The 15,767-nt window shown below is 40.0% G+C and overlaps 1 protein-coding gene across 1 annotated transcript in view; it reads left to right on the forward strand.

The window, feature by feature from the left end:
- The window catches only part of Spidr (scaffold protein involved in DNA repair), a 270,432-nt gene that overhangs the window by 205,562 nt on the left and 49,103 nt on the right, over positions 1-15,767 (forward strand). Inside the window, exon 11 of the mRNA XM_028778256.1 lies at positions 11,774-11,914. Coding sequence (XP_028634089.1) covers positions 11,774-11,914 — 141 coding nt within the window. The remainder of the gene's footprint in view (positions 1-11,773; positions 11,915-15,767) is intronic.

A 15,767-nucleotide genomic window follows, 5' to 3' on the forward strand; every position in this document is an offset into this window, starting at 1 on the left:
GTCCAGATAATGGTCTAGGGTTCAAGACTTGCTCAACCAGGTTCCCAGCTGCTTCTCCTAGCCCAGCACCCCACAGAACTGAGCGACTAGCTTGGATAGAGCAAGTAGGTACTTACTGCATTTCAAGTTATTTTTTGTAAAAACAAATTTTTTTTAGCAAAAACTTACATTACAAATAAAACTACAGTAACTAAGGGATAGATTGCTGCCATAAAACCCATCATCACAGGTTGGTTCAGACAGAAGCTTTACACTGCTTTCATATCTCTCCCTCTTTGCTTGCATATAAAGATGAAGTCAAATACAGGACTATCACTAGCAATTCAGATTGTCTAGTTGGATAACTGAAATTAAGATTTTTTTGAGTTTGGAAAACGAACTCAGCTGGTGTTAAGCAAATTAAAGTCACCTGGACTGTGTGGGAGTAAGGATTAACATGAGCCAGTGGAGTTGTTTGTTAGCCACAGAACACAAAAATTAAGTCCCTTCCCCAGGCCTTGCAGGCTTCTCTGTTCCACATGATAACAGCCAGAGACATGGGAACCTGTTTGGTTAAGGGTGTTTGTTTTATGCCTCAGTACTTTTAAGAGTGGAATTTACTTATTGGAATGTTATTGCAAGCACAGAATGGTGAGTTGTCTGATAGAATAAATCCAGTTCTCCTTCGTCACAAGTACTCACAAACAGTTCTGAGAGCTCTCTTGATGTGAATCAGTGTGCATGTTTACCTTACCAGTGGAAGGGCAGCTAATGGACAAACCTCAGTCTGCTTCCCAAAGTGGAGGATTGTTATGAACACTACATCACACTAATTCATAGCACAACTCTAAAGTGTCAAATCTTCTGACACACACCTCTCATAGCTTGCCCCAGTATCTCACAGCTTTCTAAAGATGGTGCTATGCTTGCTTGTTGTCTTCTAGGACATAACCACACAATGTACAGCATCTCTTCTGGAATTTCAGGTGTTGTTATCTGAACTTCAGCCTACTCTAAATACACACACACACACACACACGTATAAATATATATATATATATATATATATATATATATATATATATATATATATATATCCTGGAACTAAAATTGTTGAAACTCCTTGTCTTGGAACACACACTCACAGAGTACCCTGAGTGACAATCATAAACCATTGTGCCTGCATTGAGCAGTTTGAATCACCAGGTTCATAATGGCAAAGTATCCTCTGGAATCTATGGGAGAGACCTGACGCAGGCAGGCAGCAGGCAGGCAGGCAGCAAGCAGGCAGCAGGCAGGCAGGCAGCAAGCAGGCAGCAGGCAGGCAGGCAGCAAGCAGGCAGCAGGCAGGCAGGCAGGCAGGCAGGCGGCAGGCTGGCAGGCAGGCAGGCAGGCAGGCAGGCAGCAGGCAGGCACATACTGTGAGAGTGCCCAGTGTGACACAAGTCTCCCTCTACCACTGATGGATCAAAATGTAGAGCTCTCAGCTCCTTCTACAGTACTATGTCTGCCTAGACGCTGCCATGCCTTCCACCATGATGATAGTGGACTAAACCTCTTTTTAAAATTTTAAGATTAAATGTTTTATAAGAGTTTGCCTTGGTCATGGTGTCTCTTCACTGCAATGAAAACCATAACTAAGAAATGAGCATAGCTGAATATTATTAGTAGTCATTTTATTGTTTTGGTTTTTTTTGTTGTTTTTAATACCAGTAATATTTGGTTTTATACTGGGTCTCTGGGTTATTTAAGTTCTGATTCTTAGTCACTCAAACAGTGTCAGGTATGATTTTTATCTCATGGAGTGGGCCTTAAGTCAAATCAGTTACTGGTTGGTTATTCTATGCCACCATTGCCCTAGTGTGTTTTGCAGCAGGAAAGATTAAAGATCAAAGGTTTTGTGGTTGGGTTAGTGTTTACTTTTGTCTTTTAGTAGCATGCAGAGTACCTTTCTGTACTCTAGTGTATAGACACTAGAACATGGTGGTGAAGGTTCTGTGTAGGTTCCAGCTCAAACTCGCCAAGCACAGTGAGTAGTGTGGGTTTGTCTTCAGCAATGAGGATTTGTTATCAGTTTGTGGATAGAAGCCTATTGGCAACAGTCTAGGTTGAAAACAGGTTTTTTTTTTTAAAAGTATAAATCTCATAGAAGATTTATTTTTAGCCTTTTGAGACATCGCCACACTGATTTCCATAGTGATTACCAGTTTGCACTCTGACAGTGAATAAATGTTCCCTTTTCACTATAGCCATGCTAGCATCTGTCTTCTTTATATCTTTCTTTTTCTTTTTTTTTTTTTAAATCCTGACAATTCTGCCAAGGGTTGAGGTATAAAATCACAAAGTGTCTTTAATTTGCATTTCCCTGGTGTTGTATCTTAAAACATTTTTTTAAAATGTTTCTCAGCCATTTGCATTATATCTTTTGAAGTATGGTTCTATATATACTTTCTGTTGTGATAAAATACTATAACCAAAATGCATCTTAGGAATAAAAAGATTTATTTTGGCTTAGAATTCCAAAGGGATAGACACCATCGCAGTGTGGGAGCCATGGCAGCATGTAAGGAGGTAAGGTCACAAAATCAAGAAACTGGTCATGTATTCATCGACATACAGAAAGTAGAGTGAGGCTATACACTCTCAAAGTTTAGCCCCTAGTGGCCACTTCCTCTAACAAGGTTCCATCTCCAAAAGTTTCCATGAAATACACAGACAATGGCCCACTGCATGGTAATCAGGTGTTTAAATATATGATCGTATGTGAGACACCATAGTTGTCTACTGGAACTAAATGAGGAGGGTTTTTTTGATGAAGACATTACAACATAGAAAAATTAAGCTAGGGATGAGTCAGAAGCTTCCTCTGCTGGGTAGCTTTCCCAGCTTCAGGGGGTAAGGATGATAAGGGGAAGAGTCATCAATGCTCTCACCCACTGGTAGACCTCTGATGCTATAGAACCAACCTATGGGAGAAATGCGCCAATACTGGTGCAGTAGTACCACTGTACAATAGAGCTATGACCATCGGAATTATAAAGCATTTTTCCATGGATTTGAGGTCCATTCTTGGAGAGGAAATTCATGCCTAATATGCTATATCTAGTATTTTATAAAACCTTACTGCCAAGGAGATCATATTTGGTAATGTGGAAGCTACTGCTTTATCAAATGAACCTGTTGTAAAACTGTCTCCTAAATATTTGTTTTATACCCATAGAATAATGATTTCAGTATTAGTTAGAGAAGCTTCTTTTTGCAGTAGGCATTGGTTAATGCAGAAACTTAAACCTGAACAAAGCACTGAGAATAAATAAATGCTAATTGTTCTTCCTTAAACAGGCCATCTATGTTATCTGTCTCCCTATGCCCAAAATTTACCCAAAGAGACAGAGAAGGAATGTAAAAGCTGGAAAATAGAGAAGAATGTTGTGTACTAGTCAGTTTCATGTCAACTTGGCACAAGTCAGTTAAGAAAAAGCTTCCATAAGACTTGCCTGTACACAAGTTTGGAGGGCATTTACTTAACTAGTAATTAAGAAAATGGGATGGCCCAGCCTATGGGGAGTGATGCTACCCCCTCGGCAAGTAGTCTTGGATCATATAAAAAAGAAGGTTGAGCAAGCCAATGATCAGTGTTTCCTCTACAGCTTCTGCATCCAGACCTAGGATCAAATAAACCCCTTCTTCCCAAAGTTGCTTCTGGTTAGTGTCTTTATCACAGCAATAGCATCAGTCCTAAGACAACTGTATAATGCTGTCTTCCTGACATGATATGCCATTATTCTCGAGACTCACAGCTGCTGCAGGTTACATGCACAAAACCGAGCCTAGCAACGGTCCAGCATGGATGAGAAAGGGCCTCATGAGGACCCACCCTAACTGAGAAGCTGTGGGCAGTTCATCGCTGGTAGAGGAAGAGAAGTCATTTTTTAGATGGTATAGCTAGTTACTCCAGTAAATAAGCCCCAACCTGTGCTCATGAAACAACTTTACTTAAACTCGGTGAATTATTTAAGCAAACATATGGCACATGCTACAACCTAGCAACTTGGGGTCGAGGTAGGAGATAAAAAGTTCAAGGTTATTCTCAGCCACACAACAAATTCAAGACTAGCCTAGGCTATATGAGGTCCTGTTGTCCACATAAAAACCACAGGTCTCTCTCATCTTCTTGGTTTTTCGAGACAGGATTTCTCTGTGTGATCCTGATTGTCCAGGAACTCACTCTGTAGTCCAGGCTGACCTAGAACTCAGAGATCCACCTGCCTCTGCCTCCCAAGTGCTAGGATTCAAGGTGTGTGCCACCACAGCACGGGCACTCATCTTAAAGAGAGTAAGAAGTGGTTTGTTCTACTAGAGCCATTATGTGTGACCATGGCCCAGGAACACAGATGTAGGTTACACCAAATTCAATGTTCCAATGTAGAATCAGTTTCATAAAGTTTTTATAGTTCTACAGAACAGAGAAAGTCATAAATCATGGCAAGTTTAAAATATATTGGTGGATGCACCAGAGACATGGTTACAACGAGATGTGTAGAAAGGCCCAAGATGCTTTCTGGTAACATTTGCAGCTCTCTGGATAGTGGAAACTAGTGTTCTGTTAAAGTTAACAGCTTCTAAGAGGTGTTTAGTATATTCTTTCATGATACAGAGTGTAGAAAGAAACAGCATCCTGGAAGGCTAAAAGTAACCCAAGATAGAGCGATCAGCTTCTGAACCTATCAAATCCCTGTCTCTCCACAGCACTGAGATTCCCAGCAGAATCTGCAGACACAGACTCATAGGAGGTTTTGTTCTCAGCCAGACACAGCTTCTTTTCAGAAATGTTTGTCCACACTGTTACAAAGGAAAACAAACAGAATCAAAATGAAGAAGCAAAACTGGCATTGTGAAATGATACCATGATTACAAACAAGGAAACTTAGTGAGCCTGACAGGTCATAGACGTTCAATACACAGCTTACGTATTTTTTATATACTCACAATATCTGACAAACAAAATTATCATTTAATAAAGCAAGTTAATCCTAGAAAATCCAACAACTGACCTAATGGAACATGTGCAAGAATGTTTAGAAAAAGTAACATTTTTAAGCTTTGATATCAATGGTACTCACTAAAGAAAGATTTGCACACTGTGTCATCCACTGAACCCAGCCCTAAACTCTGTGGGTAACTCAGTGTTGCCTGCATTAACTTCTGTTACCTCCATGTTAAAATGAGTAAATTGAAGCTCATATAGATAATTTTTGCAAGGTCCTAAATCTCTGACAGGATGCTGCTTTGCTGGGAAGCCATTTGAGTTCCACTCGGTATTTCTAGTGGCTCAAGAAAAGCAAGCAGATTGTGGCATTTTTCTGCAGAGACCTGTGGTAGCATTGGATTTTGGAGATAGTGTTTCACCAAGAGGAAGCATTGAAAAGTAGGTGGAATTCACTGTGTCCTGTAAGGTAACTGCTCTTGTGGAAACCCACTTCAGGCATGAGCCACAGTTCTATGTGGAGGAGGACAGTGTAAGAGAGAGCACATCCAGCCAGCATGAACCAAGAGAGAACAGTGCCCAGGGCAGGGGCCTAGAAGCATGATGCAGGACCATATAACAAACCATGGCCAAATAACAAAAAGTAGCTGGGAAGTGAAGAAGCGTGTAAATGACTATGACATGAAGAGAGGTCTATGATTGGCACTGACCTGAGCATGGTCACTGAGACATGCACTGCATCAGCAAGGGCTTCAGGAGGGCTGCTTTAGGACTGGACAGGTAGGTGCAGCAGCTTCAGGAAGCATTGGGAACTGCAGAGGTTTGATGTAGAATTTGTGAAAATGACATAGAAAACTAATTCAAAATAAAATAGAAAAGTACAAGATATAGCTCAATGGCAAGAGATGGCAGATACAAGGCCCTAGGTTCAATTCCCACTACCACCAAAACAAAAAAAAAAAATAGATAAATAAAATGTAATAGAAAATACAGTTTTATTATATGGAATGCTACATTTCCCTAACAATAAGTTTTGCCATTTACTTTTATCAAATAGATCATAGTATTGGGTTATTTTCTAGTTACAATTTTATGTTTGATTTGTGAATTCAAAAGCATGTTATAGTTTCCAAAAATAGCTGAGCATTGTGGCTTATATCTGTAATCCCAAGTATTGGGAGGTAGACAGAGGAGGATCTTGAATTCAAGCCAGCATGTACTCTATGGGTATAGATATAGATAATAAAAATATAATAATTGCTATACTAATATAAATAATAAGTGTACTTTCCAAAGCTAGACATAGTAGTATATACCAGTAATTCCAGCACTTTCTCCAGGATTATTTCTTTCTTTCTAACTTATATAATTGAGAAATTATTTTTGTGATGGCATTAGTAATTTACAAATATTCCAGCCTGAATTACATACCAATTGGAAAGTACTCCTTAAAAAAAAAAAGCTGAAAATTTCTTTATTTTATAACCACTCCTGAAATAACTTTTGTTGGTAGATAGTTCTGAGGTAGTTTTCAGAATTTTGAAAATAGTCCCCTATCTTCTGGCTTTATCCATAACATTTGAGAAAGTAGCTATAAATTAAATTTCTATTCTAGTATATAGAATTGGCATCTGTTGCTTGTTTTTAAGAATCTTGTCATTATTTCCTCTGTTCTCTGTTACACCATGGTCTTCTGTGCTCCGTCCTTATGTCACTGTCTACTTGCATTGTGTATTAGGACATGCTGCTTTTCCTCTGCTCAGTCACTGCACTCCGAAGTACAGCCTGAGGTCAGGGACGGGGGTTACCCTAAAAGTGCTCTTATTGTTGAGGATAGTTTTTGCTATCCTGGGTTTCTTATTATTCCAGATAAATTTGAGAATTACTCTTTCTATCTCTGTGAAAAATTGAGTTGGAATTTTTATGGGGATTGCATTGCATCTGTAGATTGCTGTTGGCAAGATGGCCATTTTTACTATATTAATCCTGCCAAATTCACAAGCATTGGAGATCTTTCCATCTTCTGAGATCTTTGATTTCTTTCTTCAGCGACTTGAAGTTCTTATCAAACAGATGTTTCACTTGGTTAGATTCACACCAAGGTATTTTATATTATTTGTGACTATTGTGAAGGGTGTAATTTCCCTAATTTCTTTTTCAGTCTTTTTATCTTTCATGTAGAGGAAGGCTACTGATTTGTTTGAGTTAATTTTATATCTGGTCACTTTGCTGAAATTGTTTATCAGGTTTAGGAGTTCTCTGGTGGAAGTTTTGGGGTCACTTAAGTATACTATCATATCATCTGCAAATAGTGATATTTTGACTTATTCCTTTACAATTTGTATCCCTTTGACCTCCATTTGTTGTCTAATTGCTCTGGCTAGAACTTCCAGTACTATATTGAATAGGTAGGGGGAGAGTGGGCAGCCATGTCTAGTCCCTGATTTTAGTGGGATTGCTTCACATTTCTCTCCATTTAGTTTGATGTTGGCTACTGGTTTGCTGTATATTGCTTTTATTATGTTTAGGTATATACCTTGAATTTCTGATCTTTCCAAGACTTTTAACATGAATTCAGCATCTAATAAGATGATCACATGGTACCAAGGACTTAACAGGGATGACGTTAGCCGAAATACCCAACACAGGGTTGATAGAACCTGTAAAGACCATATCTAGTGGATAGGCACACCCACCCATCTCAAAATTTTTAACCCCAAATTGTTCCTATCTAAAGAAAATACAGGGGGGACCCCAGGGAGCCCTGAGAGTCCCACCGCCTCCCGGCTCCACAGGCAGCTGCGCGGGTAGTGGCATCCAGGGCAGCCTCTCTATCGGTGGCGCCCTCCAGGGGGAACAAGAAAGTCATCGTAACAAAGGTTTTGGGAACTGTAAAATAATTCAGTGTAAGGAACAGGTATGGTTTCATCAACAGGACTGACACCAAGGAAGACGTATTTGTACACCAGACTGCCATAAAGAAGAATAACCCCAGGAAGTACCTTCACAGTGTAGGAGATAGAGAGACTGTGGAGTTTGATGTTGAAGGAGAAAAGGGTGCAGAGGCAGAAAATATTACAGGCCCTGATGGAATTACAGTTCAAGGCAGTAAATACGCAGCAGACCGTAACCATTATAGACGCTATCCACTTCGTAGGGGTCCTCCATGCAATTACCAGCAAAATTACCAGAATAGTGAGAGTGGGGGAAAGAAAGAGGGATCGGAAAGCACTCCTGACAGCCAGGCTCTATTACAGGCTAAGGTCCCACCTTGCTACATGCGAAGACCCTATGCACAATCGACCACAGTATTCCATCCCCCCTGTGCAAGAAGTGATGGAGGGTGCTGACAACCAGGGCGCAGGAGAGCAAGGTAAACCAGTGAAACAGAATATGTATCGGGGTTACAGACCATGATTCCGCAGTATTCATTTCAGGGGCCTTCCTTGCCAAAGACAGCCTAGAGAGGATGGCAATGAAGAGGACAAAGAAAATCAAGGAGATGAGACCCAAGGTCAGCAGCCACTTCAACGTCGGTATTGCCGCAGCTTCACTTACCGAGAAAGACCCCAGAGAACCCTAAACCACAAGATGGCAAAGAGACAAAAGCAGCCGATCCACCAGCTGAGAATTCATCCGCTCCCGAGGCTGAGCAGGGCGGGGCTGAGTAAACGCCGGCTTACCATCTCTACCATCATCCGGTTTGGTCATCCAACAAGAAGAAGTGAATATGAAGCAATAAGAAGTGAACGACGATTGGGGCTGAAGACCTTAAGTGCTTGCTTTTTGCCCGTTGACCAGATAACATTAGAACTATCTGCATTATCTATGCAGCATGGGGTTTTTACTATTTTTACCTAAAGATGTCTCTTTTTGGTAATGCCAAACGTGTTTTTTAAGGGGAAAAAAAAAAGGCCTGATTTTTCTCAATACACCTTCAATGGTTTTTAAATTGTTTCATATCTGGTCAAGTTGAGATTTTTTAAGAACTTCGTTTTTAATTTGTAATAAAGTTAACAACTTGTTTCTTTTTGAAAAAGTCAACAAACTGCAAGCACCTGTTAATAAAGGTTTTAAATAATAATAAGAAAGAAAGAAAGAAAGAAAGAAAGAAAGAAAGAAAGAAAGAAAGAAAGAAAGAAAGAAAAGAAAGGAAAAGAAAATACAGGGACTAAAAGTGGAGCAGAGACTGAAAGAACGGCCATCCAGAGTGCCCCACCTAGGAATCCCTCCTATCTGCAGACACCAAACCCAGACACTGTTGCTGATGCCAAGAAGCGCTGCCCAGCCAACCTTCGGACTGAGCATGGGGACTCCAAGGGAAGAGTTACAGGAAGTACTGAAGGAACAGAAGGGGTTTGCAACCCCATAGGAAAAACAACAATATCAACTAACCAGACCTCCCAGAGCTCCCAGAGACTAGACCACCAACCAAAGAGTACATATGGATGGGCCCCTGGCTTCAGCTGAATTTGTAGCAGAGGATGGCCTTATTGGGCATCAATGGGAAGGGAGACCCTTGGTCCTGTGGAGGCTTTATGCCCTAGCATAGAGGGATGCTAGGGTGGTGAGGTGGGAGTTGGTTGGTGGGTAGGGGAGCACTTCATAGAGGCAGGGGGAAGGGGTTGAGATAGAGGGCTTGCAGAGGGGAAACCAGGAAGGAGTACAACATTTGAAATATAAACAAATAAAATAACCAATAATAGTAGTAATAAAAAAATCAAGTCACTGCAGTCCTCTGTGCACTTGCTCTCCAGAACCCCAGTGGAGTGTGTTCACCCTTGTCCTGCCCACTGTTGCTGCCCTTCTCATGTTTGCTTTCTGAGCTCTCAAGCTGAGCTCTGGCAGTATCCCCACATATACCTTGATCCTGTAAGCACACCCTATGGATGCATGTAGTGATTTCTCACACTAAATTGAGTGAGTTTGCTATGTGAATAAATGTAACTTGAGTTTCTGAAATTCTGTTTACTTTGTCGAATCAGCCAGTCCATTTTTATAGCTTCTGTCAATTAGTATTTTTGTGAATTTACTTTCTTAAAAGTTATTAACTTTCATCTCTGTTAATTTAGCATCATAATCCCTCAATAGGTCTGTTCCTCACCCTTTTTTCATGTACTTGCTTATTTTTTTGTTTTTAATTATTTTAATATGAACACATTTATTTCCAGGATTTATATTTTTTTCTATTGCAAAGCGAGTGTTCTATGGATGGGCTTCTTAATGGAATCTAAAGAAGCATTTCTCCATCTTTGTGGTCCAACAACTCTTTCCACAAGGTCATATATCCAATATTTACATTATGATAAAAAAAACAGTAGCAAAGTTACAGTTATAAAGTAGCAATGAAAGTAATTTTATGGTTGGTGGTCACCATAAAATTAATGGGTTACAGCATTAGGAAGGCTGAGAATCACTGCTCTAGAATTTGCTGTGAATGAGGCTTCATAGGGTAGTCTAAACTTTTTTCCCCTGTGGTTAAGGATTTATCATAGAATCCAGAGGTTTTCTTCTTGTAACTAGGACTTGAGGGAGTATAGAGCTTTTGCCCTGCACATGGGGCTTCAATAGGACTCTAGAGTTCTTGTTCCTCTGATGGAGCTTCCGGGGTCTAGAGGTGTTGTCCTTTGCCTCATTGCTTTCCTTTATATAGCTATGTACATTGACAGCTTTTTTATGCTCCATGAAATCATTTTTGAGAATGTCACTTTAAGTTGATCTTTGTTTACCTAAGATGGAAGTAAAAAGTAATTAGAAACTCACTTATAATGGGCTACTATGAATACTGGCCTCTGAACTTAAAATTGGGAGGCTCATCATCCCTGGCTATATATCATATCCACATGGCTTCCAGCTAGGGCAATGTCTCACTGCTTTTGTCAACTTGACATAAACCTAGACATAGCTCAGAAGGGGGGAATCTTAATTGAGCCAATGCCTCCATAACATTGACCTGTAGGCAAGGCTGTAGCATATTTCTTCATTAATGATTGACACATTAGGTTCCACTGTGGTCAGTGCCATCCCTGTGCAAGTGATTCCAGCTTCAATAGAAAAGCAGGTTGAGCAAGACATGAGAAGTAAGCCAGTAGGAATGTACCTCCATGACTTCTACTCAGTTCCTTCCTCCAGGTTCTTGTCTTGAGTTCCTGCATTGACTTCCTTCCATTGTAGACTGTTACCTAGAAGTGTAAGATGAAATAATACCTTTCTTCTCCATGTTACATTTGGTCACAGTGTTTTATCACAACAGTAGAAGCCCTATTTAAGAATGACCCTGATCTTTCTTTTTGGGGAGTATGCATGTCTGTTATTTTTGTGACTTCTCAGTGAGCTTTCATGTTACCATTCTCAGCATTGTATACTGAAGCTCTCCACACTGTTGAACATCCACTTGGGGAGAGGACAGAAGTCAGGAAAGAGGACACGTGGTCCCTGGAGGGTAGTCATCATATCAGCTTTTCAACCACAATGGCTGGGGGTACATGCTGAAAATATTTTTGTCTCCTGTGTTTTGTGGCTAGTCAACTAAATACTTGTCTGTACAAAATCAAAACAAAGTTTGGCAAGATGGTTCAGAGGGCAAAGGCAGCTGCTGCTGCAGAGCCTGACTGACAATTTAAGTTCAGTTATCAGGACCAATATGATGAGAGGAGACACCATCTCTCAAGTTGTCTGCTGAGCTTCACGTATATACTGTCATACACACACACAGACATACACACATTTTTAAAAAGACAGTTTGGGGGAAGAATACAGGGATCTTCTTGATTCTTAATTAGAAAATAAATATGCTGCTTTTTACAGGTCCTGCCTTCTAGTGCAGGATGCCTGTGGAATGTTCGGGGAAGTGTATTTGAACAGCATCCCCTGGAAGAACAGACCATTAGAAGGGAGGTCCTTCAGCATGTCTGGAGTGAAGGTTCTACAGAAAGCTACAAGAGGAAGGTAAGAATATGTTGGAAGGTCATCTACTTTATATAATAACAAATAAAAAGCAAACTTTTTGGCTTTTATTTCAGATTTTTATTTTTTAAGATAGTAAGCCAGGACTGCTCATACTTGGACTCTAAAGTAAGACTGGCAGTTGAGTGACCATACAGTATTGCTAGAGAAACGTAATTGATAATCAAAATAATTAAACACCATTCTGAATAATATTTTGTTGAAATTAAGAGAAAACAAATAAGAACAGTATATCACACATATGAAGTGAAATGTCTCTAGTAAAAATATTAATTGTGGTAGTTTGAATATGCTTGGCCCAGGGAGTCGCACTATTAGGAGGTGGGGCCTTATTGAAGTAGGTGGGGCCTTGTTGAAGGAACTGTGTCACTGTAGGCATCGGCTTTAAGACCCTCCTTCTAGCTGCCTGGAAGCCAGTCTTCTCCTGGCTGCCTTCAGATGAAGATATAGAACTCTCAGTTCTTTTAGCACCATGCCTGTCTGAATGCTGCCATGCTCCCCACCTTGATGATAATAGACTGAACCTGTGAGTCTGTAAACCAGCCCCAATTAAATGTTTGCCTTATAAGAGTTGTCATGGTCATGGTGTTTAGTTTAGTTTTTTTAAAGTCCTCTCATTTCTAGAAATTAATACATTTGGTAATAATATTATTTTTACCTTTTTGAATATTGTTTCAAGTTAAGATAGCTTAAGGATTGCAAAATTTGTGGCAATAAATTGTTCAGAATTAGTTTTTACCCTGTTGAATAAACCAGAGACTTTAGGTCATAAGGAAAGCCTTCCATCAGTCCAGGTCTTCCCACTGGGCCCTACCTCATTGGCTGGCCAGAACTTTCAGCATCCTAGAACCAGCTGATGAATCTGACCATTTAAGTCACAATAAAGGGAAACAGAAAACAAAAAACAAAGATTTTTAAAAGTTGTATGTATATTTCACTTCTTGACCCTGTAATTGAAAATTTGTTTTCTGTAGTTTGGTAAACTGTAAATAAAAACAAAAAATCTCTGTTTAATAGTGCATGTACATGAAAGTCTAACTCAATGAAAAGACATAAAACATTTTTTTCCCTTTGAGACAAGGTCTCACTAGGTAGCCCTGGCTGACCTAAAACTCTATGTATACAAACCAAGCTGGCCTAGAACTCACAGATATCTACCTGCCTCTGCTTCCTGAGTGTTGAAATAAACAAAACTGTTCTAAGTTGTCAAGTGTTAATGTTTTTTCTGAGTGTGATGGCATACCTCTGTAATCTCAGAATTAATGAGGTAGAGATGGGACAATCAGAAGTTCAAAACCATCATCAGTTACATAGTTTGAAGCCAGCCTGGGCTACATGAGATCTTGTTCTGTGGCAAGTGCTGGGGCATCTCACCCTGGACCCTGGGTAGTGGGAAATGTCATGGTATACAAACTGTTCAAACCATGGTTCTTGCTTTGTCATTAATCATTTTATTCTATACATTAGAAGGAACACATTTTTTTCTTCTTTAAGTATTTTTAATTTATTTGTCATGTTCATAAATGTTTACAATGAACCTTGATCATATGCTCCCCTAAATCTCCACTAGTGCCCTCAGACATTCCCAACACTTTTCCTTCCTATCCTGGAGCTCCCTCTCCCCACTGAGTCCAATTAGTGCTGCCCTCTGGAGTGCTCACTCATCTCACTACTGACTGTACCTTGTTCAGGTCTATGCAGATAGCCATAGCTGCTGTACATTCAGAAGTATAAGGGTCACGTCACGTCCAGAAGACAACCCTTCACAGCATTCCTCCCCACCCCACAACTCACGTTCTCCTCTTCCATGAATATTGGTGTGGTGATGTAAAAGTCTGCTTTAGATAAGAGCACTCAACAGTTCCTTTGCTCAGCACTTTGACCCATAACGTGTGTCTATCTTAATTTCTGCCTATGTAGCAGTTGTCTTCTGGGTGAATATAAATGTTACTAGGCAATTTGATAACACATCTGCTTAGCAAAATGTGGAGTATGCCACAAATCCAATTTGATGATGGTTGTTGTCTTAGTTGGGTGATGAAACACCAATATCCAAAGCACCTGGGGGTGGAAAAGGTTTGTCTGCTTATAGTTCTATGTAACTCTTCATCATCAAAAGCAGTGAGAACAGAAACTCAAGCAGGACAGGAATGAGGAGGCAGGAGCACATGGAGGCCATGGAGGGGTGCTGCTTACTGCCTTGTTCCCATGGCTTCCTCAGTCTGCTTTCTTACAGAACCCAGGACCAGTCCAGAGCTATCACTCATCAATACCCTATGTGGTTGCCTGTAGCCCATCTTATGGAAGCATTTTTTCCTTTTTTCTTTTTCTTTTTTTTTTAATTTATTTTATTATTTGGCAGGTATGAGTAGTCTGCCTGCATGGATCTGTGTGCATCATGTGCCCAAGGAGGTCAAAAGCAGGCATCAGATCAACTGTAACTGGAGTTATAGACAGTTGTGAACTGCTATGTGGGTACTGAGAATCAAACCCAGTCCTCTGCAAGAATAGTGCTCTTAACTACTGAGCTAGCTCTCTAGCCCTGGAAGCATTCTCTTAATTGAAGCGCCCTCCTTGCAGATGACTTTAGTCTGTGTTGACATAAAACTGTCCAGCACAGTTGGTTACTTCTGTAAGATTGGCTAGCACCGTTTCACCAATGAGCATATCTAGGAAGAAACCTTTTTTAAAAAGTATCCTATGACATAATTAAATTCCATAATAAATATGGGGTTCTCAAACTCATTGTTACTTTTCTTCAAGTCACTATTACTCCTTCATTATTGATAATTATTTAATTATAGTACCACCTGAGCTTCTAGTATTGCTACAGAAAGCCTGTTACAAGTCAGAAATATTCTGAATCATTTGTTGACAGCATCTTCTCTCCTTTGCATGATGACCACCCAGTGTGACCATTCTAAATCATGAACATTCACCACCGTTTCTCCTGGTTGGCCTAGTCTCTGTCTTATCAGCCCTTTCTGTAACACCTTTTACATGAGTGACAGCTCTATCTGAGAGTTTATGCACTTGGAAGAAGTATATTCCATAAATACATCTGCTGTAGGATAAACTTGGAGCAGACATAAGAACATTCTATTACTCTATGAGTCTTAATGGCAAATACCTCCTTTTCTGTGTTCCTATGTTATAATGCAATTTCATTATATGATTCTGGAGTGAAAGTGAAGATTTATTTGTTCAGGTGTTTGGAAAGCATATCTAGACATAAGACAAGCTTAATTGGGCATATGAACCCATTCTTACTAAAGCTGACCTTCAGTCCTTACTAGAATATTTGTATGAACACTTGTCAACTCAGAAGACTTTGAAGACTGAGAGTAGGGAGGTCAAATATTTCCAGTTAGATTCACTCCAGCAAGGCTGCTCTGGGAAGAGTGCCTCATGACTCAGTCTTGAGCTGCTACCTGGCTCATGAGAGCCCAGAGAGCCCTCAGGCTAGGAACTGTGGGCACACATTGTGGAAATTACAATACAGATAGACATAGCCAGGTTCTTCCACCATCATGCCATACATGTACTTAGTAGTTAATATAGTTCTTATGTGTTACTCTGGGAGGGTCATTGCCATCTGTAGCATTTCAAAAGAAATAGGCTTCCCATAGGGAGTGCCCAGTGACCCAGATAATCCATCTGCAGGTGAACTTCCTCAGAGCTTACTCATGCTCGTGAGTACTCTGTACCTACATACCGCCTTACAAAAAAAAAAAAAAAAAAAAAAAAAAAAAAAGAAAAGTTTAAATCCTGTTCCATATTTAACTTGCTGGCAAAATATTTGATGCTTTTAGGAGTTAGGACTCATTTCTTTATT

Source organism: Grammomys surdaster, unplaced genomic scaffold, assembly GCF_004785775.1.
Source record: "Grammomys surdaster isolate TR1022 unplaced genomic scaffold, NIH_TR_1.0 331, whole genome shotgun sequence".
Classification (NCBI taxonomy): Eukaryota; Metazoa; Chordata; class Mammalia; order Rodentia; family Muridae; genus Grammomys; species Grammomys surdaster.